The sequence below is a fragment of the Neoarius graeffei genome, chromosome 11 (genome assembly GCF_027579695.1).
Source record: "Neoarius graeffei isolate fNeoGra1 chromosome 11, fNeoGra1.pri, whole genome shotgun sequence".
NCBI lineage: Eukaryota > Metazoa > Chordata > Actinopteri > Siluriformes > Ariidae > Neoarius > Neoarius graeffei.
The window spans coordinates 18,072,078-18,091,765 of NC_083579.1; the positions used below are offsets into that span (position 1 = coordinate 18,072,078).

General features: G+C 44.8%; 1 protein-coding gene across 1 annotated transcript in view; it reads left to right on the plus strand.

Annotated features, from left to right (window-relative positions):
- Positions 1 to 10,627: 10,627 nt before the first annotated feature.
- The window catches only part of xdh (xanthine dehydrogenase), a 121,555-nt gene continuing 112,494 nt past the window's right edge, over positions 10,628 to 19,688 (plus strand). Inside the window, exons 1-3 of the mRNA XM_060932908.1 lie at positions 10,628 to 10,687; positions 10,779 to 10,836; positions 17,997 to 18,093. Of these exons, the coding sequence (XP_060788891.1) occupies positions 10,628 to 10,687; positions 10,779 to 10,836; positions 17,997 to 18,093 (215 nt within the window). The remainder of the gene's footprint in view (positions 10,688 to 10,778; positions 10,837 to 17,996; positions 18,094 to 19,688) is intronic.

Sequence of the window (19,688 nt, forward strand, 5' to 3'; positions counted from 1 at the left end):
CGGATGAGACCAAAATAGAACTTTTTGGTTTAAATGAGAAGCATTATGTTTGGAGAAAGGAAAACACTCCATTCCAGCATAAGAACCTTATCCCATCTATGAAACATGGTGGTAGTAGTATCATGGTTTGGGCCTGTTTTGCTGCATCTGGGCCAGGACAGCTTGCCTTCCTTGATGGAACAATGAATTCTGAATTATACCAGTGAATTCTAAAGGAAAATGTCAGGACATCTGTCCATGAACTGAATCTCAAGAGAAAGTGGGTCATTCAGCAAGACAACGATGCTAAGCACACAAGTCGTTCTACCAAAGAATGGTTAAAGAAGAATAAAGTTAATGTTTTGGAATGGCCAAGTCAAAGTCCTGACCTTAATCCAATCAAAATGTTGTGGAAAGACCTGAAGTGAGCAGTTCATGTGAGGAACCCCCCCAACATCCCAGAGTTGAAGCTGTTCTGTACGGAGGAATGGGCTAAAATTCCTCCAAGCCGGTGTGCAGGACTGGTCAACAGTTACCGGAAACATTTAGTTGCAATTATTGCTGCACACGGGGGTCACACCAGATACTGAAAGCAAAGGTTCACATACTTTTGCCACTCACAGATATGTAATATTGGATCATTTTCCTCAATAAATAAATGACCAAGTATAATAAATTTGTCTAATTTGTTTAACTGGGCTCTCTTTATCTACTTACAGGACTTGTGTGAAAATCTGATGATTTTTTAGGTCATGTTTATGCAGAAATATAGAAAATTCTAAAGGGTTCACAAACTTTCAAGCACCACTGTAGTTCAACAAAAGAAAAATGATTAGAGAGAAAAAATTAGCACCCAGGTATAATGATTACACTCGCACTTTAAAACAGACCACTCGAAAATTAGAATGTAAATGGCATCAAACAAAATTGGTAGCATACAAAGTAGCATGGAAGGAGAGCTTCCTGAAGTATAGAAAATCTCTTAGTGCTGCAAGATAATTGTATCTCTCTACCCTAATAGAGGATAACAAAAATAATCCTAGATTCCTATTTAATACTGCCACAAAATTAACAAGGAAAAAGACCACTATATACACACGTGCACCTGCAATATGTAGTAGCAACGATGTAACAATTCTCAGGCTTTTGGGGAACAGAGGAACTGGAAGCAGGCTTCAGAACAGGTGTGTTCTTTTTATTTTTACACTTTTCAGTGACAGAACACAAACAAGCTACACACACGTGACGGGGTGACACTGCTCTCTCTCTTGTTCCTGGTAGTCTGAAAGACACAGAGACACAGGTTAATAGACAGCCAGTAATTTGACACAGGTGCACCTCATCACATGTTACCTGCTGGTTCAACCTGCCTCCTTGTCGTTCACAGCCAATGCTCAACCACGCCCTCATTGTCACGTACCAGGAGCCGTCCGGCCTGCAGCTAACACACACACACAACACACCCCCACCCCGGCGGGAGAGGTACTCTGCCACCACCATCTGTGCCCCCAGCCTGTGGACCAACATGAATTTAAAGGGCTGAAGGGCCAGGTACCAACGAGTGTTCCGTGCGTTGGCATCCTTCATGCAGGAGAGCCACTGGAGCGGGGCATGGTCGAAGCAGAGGGTGACAGGGCATCCTAGCAAGTAGTAGTGGAGAGTGAGGACCGCCCACTTGATCACCAGACATTCCTTTTCTATTGTGCTGTACTTTGACTCTCACATGGTCAGCTTGCAGCTGATGTACAGCACTGGATGCTCCTCCCCCTCCACCACCTGGGACAAAACAGCCCCCAGCCCTCGGTCCGATGCATAGGTCTGTAAAACAAAAGGGAGAGAAAAGTCAGGAGAATGCAACAGCGGGCCCCCACGTAAAACTGCCTTTACCTGATCAAAAGCCCATTTGCATGGCTCCGTCCACTGAACCACATCTGGCACTCCCTTTTTAGTGAGTTCAGTCAATGGGCTGGTGACATCCAAAAAGTTAGGCACGCACCACCTATAATAGGCAGCCAGCTCCAGGAATTGCCTCACCCCCTTTTTGGTCTTGGGTCGCGGGCAGGCAATCACTGCAGTCTTATCAATTTGGAGACGCACCTTCCCATGACCCAAGAGGAAGCCCAAATGCCATACTTCCACCCATCCAATTGCACACTGTGAGCCCAGCGTGCCTCAGTGACCTCAGAACCACCCTCAGATGTTGTAGGTGCCGCTCCCAATCATGACTATAAATGATGATATCATCTTAGTAGGCCGCTGCATACACATTGTGGGGACAAATAATTCAGTCCATGAGATGCTGAAACATCACTGGAGCCAAAGAACCCAAAAGGAAGGGTGACAAAATTTGTGTAAACCAAATGGAGTGGAAAAGGCCATTTTCTCATGGGATAATGGAGTCAAGGGGATCTGCCAATATCCCTTTGTCAAATCCAGTGTCAAGTAAAAGTGAGCCACACCTAACCAATCGAGCAGTTCATCTTTTGAAGGGGATCTCCTTCAGTGGCAATGAGCACAATGGCACTTTTGGTGTGGCTGCTGGATTCACCAGCTGACATTTACAACATGCCGCACACCACCTGTGGACATTGGTGCAAATCCCCAGCCAATAGAAATGGGTCATGAGATGATTCAGTGTTTGACCCTATCCCAAATGCCCAGCTATAGGATTATGATGAGCCACATGGAAGAAAAGTTCCCTGCGACTCCTTGGGACCAACAACTGTCATCTTTTCTTTTGTTTGATTGTCCTGCGTCACTCAATACAGCCTATCCTTAATCAAGAAAAGGGAAGGAAAAGGGAAGGGAAATACAAAAGTACAAAAGGGAAGGAAAGTGCAACGTTAGGCTGGAGGATTTGACCATCAATTGATTTCATTTGGTCAAAGGTGTGTCTCAGAGACTCTTCATGTGTCTGCTCCAATGGGAAGTCCCCTAAGGGATTCCCCAGAGAGGGAAGAGGGTTGACGCAGACAGTCCTGGGACCGCTTCCCCAGCCAATGTTGCAACGTGATCCCTCATGACATGCTACTGCAGGACTCACCCACTTCCATCTGTTTCATTAACATTTTAAACCCTGGCCAGTCGGTACCCAGAATCAGTGGGTGAGTGAGGCTCAGACTAACTGCAACCTCTACGCTATGGTTTTCTCCTCAGAAGTGAATCATGATGGGCATTAGCGGATATTTATGCATATCACTGTGCACACACTTAACCCTTCACCAAACGTGCATTTCTCAGTGCCCTGCATTGAGTTAGGCTTTGACGTATGGAGGTCTTATTGCAACCTGAATCCACCAAAGCCTGATGTGTACCCCCTTGCATACTCTCAATTATCCTGTATGCCCTTGCTCGATCAGGGGAAGCCTGAGGTGCATTGGGATGCAGGTCAGTAGCCCCACCTCCTTGCGGAAGCACTGATTCCCCCACCTTCCCTCCATGCCTACAGACCTGCCTGGGTTTGCTTGCAGTTCTGGTGGGCATGGATGTGTTCATCTGGGGAGAGAGGGAGGGTGTTCATGGTGGCACAGACATGGAAGGAGAAGGGAGAGTAGAAACACAGGGATAGACATGGGTGCGGGGAGTGGGTTTTGGGGAATTGGCCCCCATTTCCATGGGGCTGGGGTAGGGGAGGGGTGAGGAGAGGGAGGGGGAGAAGGAGAAAGTGAAAGTGTAAGTGAGAGAGAGAGAGGGAGGAAGTTGTAACACAGCCTGCTTCTGGATATGCCGACAGATGATCCTTGGCCAGTCAGATTGCTTCCTCCAGCAACGTCGTTCGGTGACCCCGGATCCATGCTGACATCCTGCTCAGCAGCTGGGCAATGAAATGCTCCAGTGTCACTCACTCGATGATGGATTCGATGTTGCGCTCACCGGCCAACAGCCACTGCCAGCAGGCATCTTGGAGCTGTTGGGCAAACACGAATGGCCACTCCACTTCACTGTAAGCCAGTGAGTGGAAGCGCTGGTGCTGCTCTTCAGGGCTGCAGCCGATCTGCTGTAAGATGGCTCGCTTCAGGTGGGGGTACTCCAGCCTGTTGGTGGCTGGGAGCTGTCAAGCCATGAGCTGGGCTTCCTCCGACAGGAGCAGCAGTAGGCAAGCCACCCACTGTGAGGTTGGCCATGAGCTCACCTCCACGACACTCAAACAGCTCGAGGAAGGCATCGGGGTTATCCTGCAGCCCCATCTTCAGCAGCTGGACGGGCACGCTGGCCACAGGAATGACAGCTGGAGCACCCGCAGACTGGACCCAACTCCGTATTGCCTGCCGGTCCTCTGCCTAGGCTTCAAGCAAAGCCTGGAAGCGCTGGCCCTGATCTACCATCAGTGCAACAAGGGCATGCTGCTGGTGCTGGAGGTTATTGGCGAGCGTTTGGAGGAGCTCTCAGACTGGGTTGGATCCCATGGCAGCATTCATTCCTCAGTTCTGGGTTTCGGCACCAGTGTAACAATTCTCAGACTTTTGGGAGAACAGAGGAACTGGAAGCAGGCTTCAGAACAGGTGTGTTCTTTTTATTTTTACACTTTTCGGTGATGGAACACAAACACACTACATACACACGACAGGGTGACACTGCTCTCGCTCTCTCTCTCTCTCTCTCTCTCTCTCATTCCTGGCTGTCTGAAAGACACATAGAGACACAGGTTAATAGACAGCTAGTAATTTGTCACAGGTGCACCTCATCATATGTTACCTGCTGGTTCAACCTGTCTCCTTGCCATTCACAGCTGACGCTTGACCACGCCCCCGCTGCCACAAATTAATTCATGAATTTTTTCACTGACAAAATTAGGAATATCTGACAAATTCAAACTTCTAATTTAAGGCCAATTTAAGTAACCCTTTTGTTAACAATATAACTCTATCAGATCAGTAATTAGAATGTTTTACTCTCCTTAGAGAAATTTAACTAATTTCATTAATCTCCAACTTGTATACTAGAGCCCTTGTCTACATGATTCTTCAAACAGATAATACCAGAAGGACTTGAACTGCTTCTAAAAATAATAAATTCTTCCCTAAGAATTGACTATGTACCCAAATCCTTTAAACTAGCAGTTATCAAACCCCTGATTAAAAAAAACCTGACCTCGACCCCTGTCAGCTGTCCAATTATAGGCCAATATCAAACCTCCCCTTTATCTCCAAGAGCCTAGAAAAAGCTGTGGCACAGCAGTTATGCTCATATCTACATAGGAATAACACCCATGAATGTATCAGTCAGGATTTAGACCTCACCATAGCACAGAGACAGTACTGGTTAAAGTAGTAAATTACCTACTGCTGGCATCTGATCAGGGCTGTGTCTCCCTGCTTGTATTGCTTGACCTTAGTGCAGCCTTTGACACCACTGATCATTCCATTCTCCTGGATAGACTAGAAAATGTGGGAGTTATGGGGACGGCTCTCTCCTGGCTCAGGTCTTATTTAACTGATCGCTATCAGTTTGTTGATGTAAATGGTGATTTTTCTAGACAGACTGAGGTAAAGTTTGGAATTCCACAAGGTTCTGGCTTAGGCCTGCTGCTGTGTTCTTTATATATGTTACTTCTGGGTGATATTATTCATAAGCATGATATTAATTTCCACTGTTATGCTGATGACACACAGTTGTCTGTTCCTGCAAAGCCAGATGAGAGACCCCAACTTAATAGAATTGAGGAATTTGTAAAGGACATTAGACACTGGATGCCTATTAACTTCCTTCTGCTTAACTCTGACAAGACAGAAGTACTTGTACTCGGACCCCATGCAGCTAGAAGTAGGTTTTCTGATTACACAGTAACTCTGGATGGCCTTTCTGTTTCTTCTCGTGCAGCAGTAAAAGACCTCGGTGTGATAATTGACTCGATTTGTCTTTCATTTGTAACTCATATCGATAACATTACCTGGATAGCTTTCTTTCATCTCAGAAAGATTGCTAAGATAAGAAATATAATGTCACTACATGAGGCGGAAAAACTAGTTCATGCTTTTGTTACCTCTAGGTTGGATTATTGTCATGCCTTACTGTCTGGATGTTCCAATAAGTGCATCAACAAGCTCCAGTTAGTTCAAAGTGCAGCAGCATGAGTCCTTACTAGAACTAGAAGATATGACCACATCACCCCTGTCTTATCCATGCTGCATTGGCTCCCAATCAAATTTCATATTGTTTATAATATACTACTATTGACTTTTAAAGCACTGAATGGTCTTGCACCACAGTACCTTAGTGAACTTCTGGTTCTTTATGACCCACCATGGCTACTTAGCCTGCACCTTTTGATTTATCTGCTGGTAGCTCATATCGTGAAGGCTACATCAGGGGGCAGAGCCTTTTCTTACAAAGCCCCACAGTTATGGAACAGCCTTCTAAGTAGTATTTGGGACTCAGACACAGTCTCAGTGTTGAAGTCTAGGCTGAAAACATATCTGTTTACTCAAGCCTTTTGCTAATAGTTTTTATTAGGTAAAGGAGTAGATCCGGAGGGTCCTCAGGCACAGAGTGTTTTGGTAAACTGGGATGTATGGATGCTGTCATCCCCCCCCACTCACTCAGGTTTGTTGATGGTGTAGTGACTGGATGCTTTATGTTCCAGGGTGCCTTCATGTCTGTTACCTTCTGGCCCTCCCCTTTTAGTTATGCTGTCATAGTTAGTTTTGCCGAAGTCCCTGCTTGCACTCAGTGCAAAATGTATCCTGTTCTTACTTATTAGGTGGCATTGGGCATACCTAACAACCTGTGTTTTCTCTCTCTCTCTCTCTCTCTCTCTCTCTCCCCCCCTTCCCCTCTGTCTGCTCCTCTGAGTCACATGTTGATCCTGAGACACCAGTAAGATGCTGACTTCTTCTGCTCCTCGGACCTGCCTGATCCATCCTGATGCCTTATGTCTGGCTGGAGTCTCATCACATTGCTCCTGTGGAGGACAGCCCCATATGGACAGTCGAAAGTCACACTTGGAAGATGGCTCTGGACACTTATGCCTGAGGACTATAGTTGACTTGCTAACTGTAGGACTACAGTTGTCATGAACAGTTTTGCACTCATGTTTCCATCAATGACCAGTTTATAACTTCAACAAAAGAGTCTTCATGTTGAAACTCTAATTATTTTCCTGTTTTCACAGTTGTACTTTGACTCTATAGGACACAGTTATAGAAGTGAGCTATTTATAATCACGCTATCTGTTATCACCCAAATGAGGATGGGTTCCCTTTTGAGTCTGGTTCCTCTTGAGGTTTCTTCCTCATGTCGTCTGAGGGAGTTTTTCCTTGCCACCGTCGCCACAGGCTTGCTCATCAGGGATAAATGAGAGATAAATTAGGGATAAATTTAGCTCATGTTTAAAGCCTTTAATTGTCTGTGAAGCTGCTTTACGACAATTTATTTTGTTAAAAGCACTATACAAATAAACTTGACTTGACCTGAATGTACTGAATGACCAGGTTCACATCAATGGATTTTCTTCTTCCCTGATGGCACGGGAATAAACTTAGGGCTCAGATTGTGAAAGAGCAGTTCAGGAAGCGTGAGGAATCATTTTCACACATGAATTAACCACCACAGCTTCCTGACCTTAACCCCATTCAGAAGCTTTGGGATGCTGGAGAAGACTTTTCGCAGTGGTTCGACTCTCCCATCCTCAACACAAGATCTCGGTGAAAAATTAATACATCTCTGGACTGAAATAAATGTTGACATTGCATAAGTTTATCAAAACAATGCCATGGTGAACGCATGCTGCAATCAAAGCTAAAGGCGGTCCAACCAAATATTAGTGTGCACAATGTTTTTTTTTTGTTTTGTTTTTTGTTTTGTTTTTTTGGCAGGGCAGTGTACCTTTGGACTTATTAAAACATTCATCGGTGAGATTCCAGTTGTTTATGGAACTATCTGGTGTCTCCCTATGATTTGGGGATATCTTCACATTCGTCTTTTTATAATAATCTCCCCAGTATGTTTGATTAAAATACTTCTGATAATCTGGATTAACTATTGATGACAGGCACTCAGCTGGACAATATGGCCATGATGACTGCCTTGGCTAATAATGATCCCTATTGAATTTTTCACATTCTTTACAAGTGTAAAGATTCAGAGCTACACTCAGTGGCCACTTTATTAGGAACACCCATCCACCTGCAGTTTTATATGCGATTATCTAATTAGCCAATCCCTTGATAGCAGCACAATGCATAAAATCATGCAGATACAAATCAAGAGCTTCAGATAATGTTCACTTCAAACATCAGAATGGGAAAAATTGTCATCTCTGTGACTTTCACTCTGGCATGGGTGTTGGTGCCAGATGGACTGGTATTTCAGGAACTGCTGATCTCCTGGGGTTTTCACACACAGTCTCTACAATTTACATAGAATGGTGCAACAAACAAAAAACATTGAGTGAGTGACAGTTCTGTGAGTGGAAATGCCTTGTTGATAAGAGAGTTCAAAGGAAAATGGCCAGATTGGTTCAAGCTGCCAGGAAAGATATAGTAATTCGTATAATCACTCTTTACAACCATGGTGAGTAGAAAAGCATCTCAGCACGCAACAGCAGAAGACCACATTGGGTTCCGTTCCTGCCAGTCAAGAACAGGAATCTTAGAATCAACAACAGGTTCCTATTAAGGTGGCTGGTGAGTGTATAATCAAATTTGTCAGTGGAGAATGTGTGCAGGTCTTTGTTGGTCTAATGAGGCCACTGGTACCATTTGTTATTCTGTGCTCTTCTCCAATATAAACCTTCTTTTAACTTCTCTATCTGTCCTTCTTTGGGATCACCTGGAGTGAGGCTGAGACCAAGGCAAAAGACTGTGCCGGATGGAGGGATCTTGTGGAGCCCTTAAGCTCCAGTGGGAGTGAAGAGGACAAGTATCTCTCCTTCTTCCCTTTTTGCTATGTGCTTTCTTTTCTGGATTTTCCTCTGTCATTAATTGTGCAGCCTTACTCATGTCCATTAACCTTTTTGACACTAGATTTATACAATGATCTCTCAAATATTTTAGTTTCAATTCTACTTCTCTGCTTATCCTACATTTTCTGTTTACTGGTAATCCAGTTCACATTTCTTTGCCTCTGGAATTTGGACCTGAATGAATTTTCCTCATTTGTAAATTATTATCTGCACTGATTCCTCTATTTTCCCCAACCAGTATACATTAATATCATCGGCTTATAGACTCATTTGACTGTTTACTCCTCATTCATCCACACACACTCCATTCGGAGTACACTGAATTTGAAGTCCAAATTTGCACAGTGGATCTCCCCTTAACAAATTTATTGGGTTTGTTCTGATACTAGAATTGGAGTTGTCACTATTTTTGGTATACCTGGTTAGGTTTACTGGAGCTGTCATTGGAATTGGCTGAACTGGTCCTGAGAATCCTACCATCTTGGCAAATTTATCTGACCTGGGGAGGTGTGAGGTATAATTTGAACTTATGCAAGTGTAAGTTGCTCCAATGTTTGACTCAGGACTGGAATATTAAGCACAATGTGAGCTGGGGAATGGTGGTGGTGGGGGGGGGGGACAATTGCTCTCTGGAGTGGTACAGGGTAATAATAATAATAAGAACTTTGTTTATCACACGTACACTTAAGCACATTGAAATTCCTCTCAGCATTTAACCCACCTGAAGCAATGAACATACTCATACCCAGAGCAGTGGACAGCTATGCTACAGTGCCTGGGGAGCAGTTGGGGGTTAGGTGCCTTGTTCAAGGGCACTTCAGCCCAAGGCCACCCCATGTTAGCCTAACATGTCTTCGGACTGTGGAGGAAACCAGGGCACCAGGAGGAAACCCACACAGACATTGGGAGAGCATGCAAACTCCACACAGAAAGGCCCCCATCGGCCGCTGGGCTTGAACCCAGAGCCTTCTTGTTGTGAGGCAACAGTGCTAACCACTACACCACCATGCCACCCATAATTATTCTGAGGGTGAGTATGCCCTCATGCTCTAATTCACATGTGAAGTCTCAGTCAACAACCAAAGTTACTCCATTCTAAATGAACAGACTCTCTTCATGCCTCAAAACTCATGCAAGCAACATGTTTGTGTGATCAGAAATATGTTGGAGGAGAAAATGGACAGGAGTAGCAAGTGATCTGAGGCAGATTATGGGTTATTATTGGTACCTCTGGAAATTATAGTCAACACAATGTACCTGAAGCATGTTTCCCATTTAAATTGTACATGTTTGAGTTGATTGGCCTGTGTAGGAACTTCCAAGCTGTGATCTATGGCTTCCTGATTAACTGGGGAACAAATATGAAGTGACACAGAGGCCAAATTCCCTGAGTCATCCCTCAACATGGGAGCGATAAGAGAACACACAAACCAAATTGAGGAGAAGTACATTGACCTTCATAAGTCAGTACTAAGGGAATGATTATAAAAACGGTTATAAAAAACCTGCCAAAGAGAGTTGTACAAAGTATTAAACGCAGGGGTGCCAGTAATAGTGGCACTTGTTTTTGTTGAAAACAATTATTTCTTGATTTATTTCAATTAACACACGACGTTCCTCAGTGCATAACAATTTACAACTGAATCTCTGAACTTTGAACAACTGAACTCTGTGTGTGTGGGAGTGGACACTGTACATATGCTGAAGTTTCTCCTCTCAGGCAGCTGCTGAAGATAAACTTGCACTATGGAGGAAATAAATAGAACACACCGGGATGACTTGGTTCTCTTTGTAAATGGAAAAAAGGTAATTCCAGAAATGCATTGCTTTACTACTGAGTCACTCTTTATAAAGTCAGGTGTGAAAATAAAACCTTGTGACTGGTTTATTTCAATAGATCACTGAAACTCATGCAGAGCCAGAAATGACACTGCTGATCTTTCTCAGGAGGAAGTGTATCCTCTTCCAAAAAGCCTGTGTGCTTTAATCAGGTAATCACATTTTGTAATGAAAATTAAAATAATCTGATTAGTCTGTATATCTGTAGCTTGTTTAACACTGGATTCTTTGCCATTGTTTTTAAAAAACAGTATGGAATAAAAGTTGAGTTTTGTGTTCACCCAGTGCTCAAGTCCCTACTTCATCCTTTTCCCCTTATGGAAATACAGTATGATCGAACTTATGCGTAACTAATTTTGGTGAAGAATTACAGAAGCCGAGAACAACCGTGCTTGCAATAATTTTAATGTCTATTTATTTATTTATTTAAATTCATTAACTTAATGATTCTATTTTTATTTAATATTTCTTCATTTTGTCAGCCCTGTGATGACCTGGCAACTTGTCCAGGGTGTACCCCGCCTTTCGCCCGTAGTCAGCTGGGATAGGCTCCAGCTTGCCTGCGACCCTGTAGAACAGGATAAAGCGGCTAGAGATAATGAGATGAGATGAGATTTCTTCATTTTGTTTTATGCAGCCTGGTTATTTATTTCTGCTTGGTAGGAGCGACAGGCGGTGTGTCTTGAAGAGCTAGGACTTAATGACCTCGCATTTATGACCTACACTTACTGGGAATTTCAGTTCCTTGTTGATGGGGAATAACTGCACTCCACATTCCCAGTCCTAGTCCTGAACTGGGTTCACTGGATTACCAGCAACTCTCGACAGCATGGACATGTAAATGCTTAACATGATGCCGCATTTATTCAGTCTGTCAATCATTAATAAATACAACCCCAGTTCCAAAAAAGTCGGGACACTGTAAAACATGAATAAAAACAGAATGTGAAGATTTACAAATCATGGAAACCCTATATTTCATTGAAAATAGCACAAAGACAAAATATCAAATGTTGAAACAGAAATTATTGTTTTTTGAAAAATATATGCTCATTTTGAATTTGATGTCAGCAACACATTTCAGAAAAGTTGGGACAGGGCAACAAAAGACTGAAAAAGTTGTGTAATGCTAAAAAAAACCTAATTTGGCTAATTGGCAACAGGTCAGTAACATGACTGAGTATGAAATGAGCATCCCAGAGAGACAGAGTCTCTCAGAAGTAAAGATGGGGAGGGGTTCACCGCTCTGTGAAAGACTGTGTGGGCAAACAGTGCAACAATTTAAGAATAACATTCCTCAATGTAAAATTGCAAAGAATTTGGGGATCACATCATCTATGGTACATAATAACATTATAAGATTCAGAGAATCTGGAGAAATCTCTGTATGCAAGAGACAAGGATGAAAACTGACATTGGATGCCTGTGAACTTCAAGCCCTCAGGTGACTCTGCACTAAAAGCAGACATGTGTCTGTAGTGGAAATTACTGTATGGGCTTTGGAACACTTCAGAAAACCATCATCTGTGAAAACAGTTCATTACTGCATCCAGAAATACAAGTTAAAACGAGATATAAACAATATCCAGAAACACCGCCACCTTGTCTGGACTGAGGCGAAGTGGAAAACTGTTCCAAGGTCTGACAAATCAAAAGTAGAAATTCTTTTTAGAAATCATGGACACCACATCCTCCAGGCTAAAGAGGAGAGGGACCATCCAGCTTGTTATCAGTGCACAGTTCAAAAGCCAGCATCTGTGATGGTATGAGGGTGCATTAGTGCATGTGACATGGGTAGCTTGTACACCTGGGAAGGAATCATTAATGCTGAATGATGTATACACGTTTCAGAGCAATATGCTGCCATCAAGACAAAATCTTTTTCAAGGAAGGCCTTTCTTCTTTCAGCAAGACAATGCTAAACTGCTTTCTGCACATATTAAAACTGTTTGGCTCTGTATTTACTAGAATCTGGGTGCTAAACTGTCCTGCCTGCAGTCCAAACCTGTCTCCCATTTAAAACATTTGGCACATTATGAAGCCAAATGTCATCTCCTGAAATACAACAAAGGAGACCCCGAACTGTTGAGCAACTGAAATTGTATATCAGACAAGAATGGGACATTTCTCTTTCAAAACTACATTAGTCAGTGTCCTCAGATCCCAAACATTTAGTGTTGTTAAAAGTAGAGGTGATGTAACACAGTGGTAAATATGCCCTGCCCCAACTTTTTTTGAAATGTGTTGCTGACATCAAATTCAAAATGAGCGCATTATATATATATATATATATATATATATATATATATATATATATATATATATAATTATTATTATTTATTTTTTTTTTTAAATAATAATAAATAAAATTTCTCAGTTTCAACATTTGATATGTTGTCTTTGCACTATTTTCAATGAAATATAGGGTTTCCTTGATTTGCAAATCTTCACATTCTGTTTCTATTTACAGTTTACACAGCATCCCAACTTTTTTGGAATTGGGGTTGTAAATGATCTACATAAATAATCACATACCACAACATCTCATCTCATCTCATTATCTCTAGCCGCTTTATCCTTCTACAGGGTCGCAGGCAAGCTGGAGCCTATCCCAGCTGACTACGGGCGAAAGGCGGGGTACACCCTGGACAAGTCGCCAGGTCATCACAGGGCTGACACATAGACACAGACAACCATTCACACTCACATTCACACCTACGGTCAATTTAGAGTCACCAGTTAACCTAACCTGCATGTCTTTGGACTGTGGGGGAAACCGGAGCACCTGGAGGAAACCCACGCGGACACGGGGAGAACATGCAAACTCCACACAGAAAGGCCCTCGCTGGCCCCGGGGCTCGAACCCAGGACCTTCTTGCTGTGAGGTGACAGCGCTAACCACTACACCACCGTGCCGCCCCATACCACAACATGAATAATTAATAAACAATTAACTCATTATGACGAGAAAATGCACTATAGTGCTATTTAAAAATGGAGGGTTTTTTTCAGGATTTCCTGTCTTGCATAATGATGATGCGGTGATGTGATTCTCTTTGGCCATTCAGTAATCCATGGTCTTTTTATGTCACATTTTGGTATCGTCTCAGCTCATGGAGAACCTCGATGGAGGTGATACCAAAAAAGTACAGGTACCAGGTACTAAACACAACTTTGGCCTGATGGAAAATGACTGGGTCAGATAAAATGACTTCAACTATAAAATTCACTTAACTGCATGTGATTAACTGTAACAAGCCACAACAGAGAATCTGCAACACGAAACACAAATGTTTTGATAAATAAAGGGTTTTTGTTTGTTTGTTCTTGTCTCGTCTTCTTCTGCTTTATCCGGGACCGGGTCGCGCAGGCAGCAGTCTAAGCATGGAAGCCCAAACTTCCTTTTCCCCAGACACCTCAGTCAGCTCCTCGGGAAGAACACCGAGGCGTTCCCAGGCCAGCCGAGAGACATAGTCCCTCCAGCATGTCCTGGGTCTTCCCCGGGGCCTCCTCCCGGGGGGACATGCCTGGAACACCTCCCCAGGGAGGCGTCCAGGAGGCATCCGAAAAAGATGCCCAAGCCACCTCAGCTGATTCCTCTCGATGTGGAGGAGCAGAGGCTCTACTCCGAGCTCCTCCCGAGTGACTGTGCTTCTCACCCTATCTCTAAGGGAGCGCCCAGCCACCCTGCGAAGGAAACTCATTTCGGCCGCTTGTATCCGCGATCTTGTTCTTTCGGTCATTACCCAAAGCTCATGTCCATAGGTGAGAGTCGGAACGTAGATCGACCGGTAAATTGAGAGCTTCACCTTTTGGCTCAGCTCCTTCTTCACCACGACGGACCGGTAAAGCAACCACATCACTGCGGAGGCTGCACCAATCTGCCTGTCAATCTCATGCTCCATTCTTCCCTCACTCATGAACAAGATCCCAAGATACTTAAACTCCTCCACTTGAGGCAGGACTTCTCCACCAACCTGAAGAGGGCAAGCCACCCTTTTCCGGTCGAGAACCATGGCCTCGGACTTGGAGGTGCTGATTCTCATCCCAGCTGCTTCACACTCGACTGCAAACTGCCCCAGTGCATGCTGGAGGTCCTGGTTTGAAGAAGCCAACAGGACAACATCATCTGCAAAAAGCAGAGATGAAATCCTGTGGTTCCCAAACAGGATTCCTTCCGGCCCCTGGCTGCGCCTAGAAATTCTGTCCATAAAAATTATGAACAGAACCAGTGACAAAGGGCAGCCCTGCCAGAGTCCAACATGCACTGGGAACAGGTCTGACTTACTGCCGGCAATGCAAACCAGACTCTTGCTCCATTCGTACAGGGACCGGACAGCCCTTAGCAAAGGGCCCCGAACCCCATACTCCCGAAGCACCCCCCACAGAATACCACAGGGGACATGGTCGAATGCCTTCTCCAGATCAACAAAGCACATGTGGACTGGTTGGGCAAACTCCCATGAACCCTCGAGCACCCTATGAAGGGTATAGAGCTGGTCCAGTGTTCCGCGACCAGGACGAAAACTGCATTGTTCCTCCTGGATCCGAGGTTCAACTATCGGTCGAATTCTCCTCTCCAGTACCCTGGAGTAAACCTTCCCTGGGAGGCTGAGAAGTGTGATTCCCCTATAATTGGAGCACACTCTCCGGTCCCCTTTCTTAAAAAGAGGGACCACCACCCCAGTCTGCCACTCCAGAGGCACTGTCCCCGACCGCCACATGATGTTGCAGAGGCGTGTCAACCAAGACAGCCCCACAGCATCCAGAGACTTGAGATACTCAGGGCAGATCTCATCCACCCCCGGTGCCTTGCCACCGAGGAGCTTGCAAAGCACCTCATTGACTTCAGCTTGGGTAATGGATGAGTCCACCTCTGAGTCATCAGCCTCAGTCTCCTCAATGGAAGACATGACGGTGGGATTGAGGAGATCCTCAAAGTATTCCTTCCACCACCCGACAATGTCCCCAGTTGAGGTCAACAGCTCCCCACCCACACTGTAAACAGTGTTGGCAGAGTACTGCTTCCCCTTCCTGAGGCGCCGGACGGTTTGCCAGAATTTCTTCGAGGCTGACCGATAGTCCTTCTCCATGGCCTCCCCAAACGCCTCCCAGTTCCGAGTTTTTGCCTCCACAACTGCCCGAGCTGCAGCACACCTGGCCTGCCGATACCTGTCAGCTGCCTCAGGAGTCCTGGAGGTCAACATGGCCTGATAGGACTCCTTCTTCAGCTTGATGGCATCCCTTACTTCCAGTGTCCACCACCGGGTTTGGGGATTGCCGCCACGACAGGCACCGGAGACCTTGCAGCCACAGCTCCGAACAGCCGCGTCCACAATGGAGGTAGAGAACATGGTCCACTCAGACTCAATGTCCCCCATCTCCCCCGGAAGCTGGGAAAAGCTCTCCCGGAGGTGGGAGTTAAAGACCTCCCCAACAGAGTGCTCGGCCAGACGTTCCCAGCAGACCCTCACCATACGTTTGGGCCTGCCAGGTCTGTCCAGCTTCCTCCTCCACCAGCGGATCCAACTCACCACCAGGTGGTGATCAGTTGACAGCTCAGCCCCTCTCTTCACCCGAGTGTCCAAGACATAGGGTCGGAGATCAGATGAAACGACAACAAAGTCTATCATCGACCTCCGACCTAAGGTGTCCTGGTGCCACATGCACTTATGGACACCCCTATGCTCGAACATGGTGTTTGTTATGGACAAACCGTGACTAGCACAGAAGTCCAATAACAAAACACCACTCGGGTTCAGATCGGGGAGGCCGTTCCTCCCAACCACGCCCCTCCAGGTGTCACTGTTGTCGCCCACGTGAGCACTGAAGTCCCCCAGTAGCACAATGGAGTCCCCAGTCTGAGCACCCCTCAGTACCTCTCCCAGGGACTCCAAGAAGGCCAGATACTCTACACTGTTATTCAGCCTGTAGGCACAAACAACAGCAAGAGCCCTCTCCCCAATTCGAAGGCGCAGAGAGGCGACCCTCTCGTTCACTGGGGTAAACTCCAACACATGGCGGCTGAGCTGGGGAGCTATAAGCAAGCCCACACCAGCCCGCCGCCGCTCACCATGGGCGACTCCAGAGAAGTGGAGAGTCCAGCCCCTCTCGAGGAGCTGGGTTCCAGAGCCCAAGCTATGCATGGAGGTGAGCCCGACTATCTCTAGCCAGTACCTCTCAACCTCCTGCACAAGCTCAGGCTCTTTCCCCCCCAGCAAAGTGACATTCCATGTCCCAACAGCTAGCCGCTGTGTCCGGGGATCAGGTCGTCGAGGCCCCTGCCTTCGACTGCCACCCAATCCACACTGCACCAGCCCCCTACTGCTACCTCTGTGGGTGGTGAACCCACAGGAGGTCGGGCCCACGTCACCTCTTTGGGCTGAGCCCGGCCGGGCCCCATAGGCAAAGGCCCGGCCACCAAGAGCTCGCATGCGAGCCCCAACCCCGGGCTTGGCTCCAGGGTGGGGCCCCGGCTGCGCCATACCGGGCGATGTCTAGGTCCTTGGTTGTTGCTCCATTCGCGGTTTTGGTGAACTACTCTTGGTCTGGCCTGTCACCTAGGACCTGTCTGCCTTGGGAAACCCTGACAGGGGCATAATGCCTCCGACAACATAGCTCCTAGGATCATTCAAGCACACAAACCCCTCCACCACAATAAGGTGGCAGTTCTAGGAGGGGTGTTTGTTTGTTCAACACGTTTATCATCTCCAGGATTTCTCAAATTACTCACTTTGGTCTGCTATGTTGCTGAACCTGCATCCAGACCAGTTGATGACCCCTGGACAAAAGGACTAAAGGATTAGAGTCCTGCACCAGATGCTTTAGATCAAGTTTAATTCCCACTGGTGCCACTTTCAGTTGAACATTATTGTGGGTAATATAGGACACCATCAACTCGGATCAGATGTGAATTAGAGTTTAATCATAATGAAATGACATTGAAGATCATGTTTGTGTATTCACAGAGGATGTGCAAGTTTAAAAAAATGCACGTACACAGTTTTCAGTCTGTATGGATTCTTCTTAGTTTATGATTTATGTACAATGAAAGCAGATACGTGCTTCGGACGGAGCAAACCCAAAATCTGGGCGTGTCATATGTAAATTATATTTATGCACATTCTGCACTTGACTTGAGCATTTTTCATCTGCGTGCTTCTTTGAGGGCTCAAGACTGTTTTCTCAATACATTGCAATTACATTTTTATGATGTTTTATCAGAGTTTACATATTTGCACCTTTCTGTGGTTTTCCTTAATATTGCTGCCTTCAGTGGGTTTAACAGGGACTAAGCTGGGATGTGCTGAAGGTGGGTGTGGCGCCTGCACTGTGATGGTCTCCAAGTTCCACCAACTACAGAACAAGATTGTGTATCTTTTCCATTAAACCACAAACAGACTGTATGTTTAATTAGTTCATTTATATATGATTCAATTTCTTTCAGACAAGAATCTTGAGCCTGTATAATACATTTCTATATAATATACAGAGGATATTACACAGTGGTGTGAAGATATGAAGTTTATCTTTGAGTGGTGAACATATTCACAGGTGAGCGAACCAAACGAGTGAAATATTTTTCAACAAGAGAAGATAAACTTCATATCTTCACTCCACCATGGAATGTTCTTTATATTATATGGACACATCCACACACAAAAAATGCAAGTTAATCAAAAGAATTTTAATTTTGAACCTGTTCACCATTTTCACAAAACACACGTCCAGTCAGCAGGAAAACACTAGGAGTGATGTCATCAGAGTGAAATATCAGAAAATATGTCACTCAGATCCGCGATGTATTTTGCATGAAAAATGTGAGTTTTTCAACATGAGAAGATAAACTTCATATCTCCAAGTCAATGTGTGATGTTCTTTTTATTTTATAGACACATTCACAAAGAAAAAGTGCCCACATTTATCAAAACAATTTATCAATTCCCTCATGAGTGACACAGAGAGATTTATGTCACAGTTTTCATTCTCCATGTCCCAGATGTAGTTCATATGAAAAGCATGAGTGGCGTATTTCCCAGTAAAACACTCATGTCCATATAATATAGATTTATACATACAACCCCGATTCCAAAAAAGTTGGGACAAAGAACAAATTGTAAATAAAAACAGAATGCAATGATGTGGAAGTTTCAAAATTCCATATTTTATTCAGAATAGAACATAGACGACATATCAAATGTTTAAACTAAGAAAATGTATCATTTAAAGAGAAAAATTAGGTGATTTTAAATTTCATGACAACACATCTCAAAAAAGTTGGGACAAGGCCATGTTTACCACTGTGAGACATCCCCTTTTCTCTTTACAACAGTCTGTAAACGTCTGGGGACTGAGGAGACAAGTTGCTCAAGTTTAGGGATAGGAATGTTAACCCATTCTTGTCTAATGTAGGATTCTAGTTGCTCAACTGTCAGGTCTTTTTTGTTGAATCTTCCGTTTTATGATGCACCAAATGTTTTCTATGGGTGAAAGATCTGGACTGCAGGCTGGCCAGTTCAGTACCCGGACCCTTCTTCTACGCGACCATGATGCTGTAATTGATGCAGTATGTGGTTTGGCATTGTCATGTTGGAAAATGCAAGGTCTTCCCTGAAAGAGACATCATCTGGATGGGAGCATATGTTGCTCTAGAACCTGGATATACCTTTCAGCATTGATGGTGTCTTTCCAGATGTGTAAGCTGCCCATGCCACATGCACTAATGCAACCCCATACCATCAGAGATGCAGGCTTCTGAACTGAGCGCTGATAACAACTTGGGTCGTCCTTCTCCTCTTTAGTCCGAATGACACGGCGTCCCTGATTTCCCTAAAGAACTTCAAATTTTGATTCGTCTGACCACAGAACAGTTTTCCACTTTGCCACAGTCCATTTTAAATGAGCCTTGGCCCAGAGAAGACGTCTGCGCTTCTGGATCGTGTTTAGATACGGCTTCTTCTTTGAACTA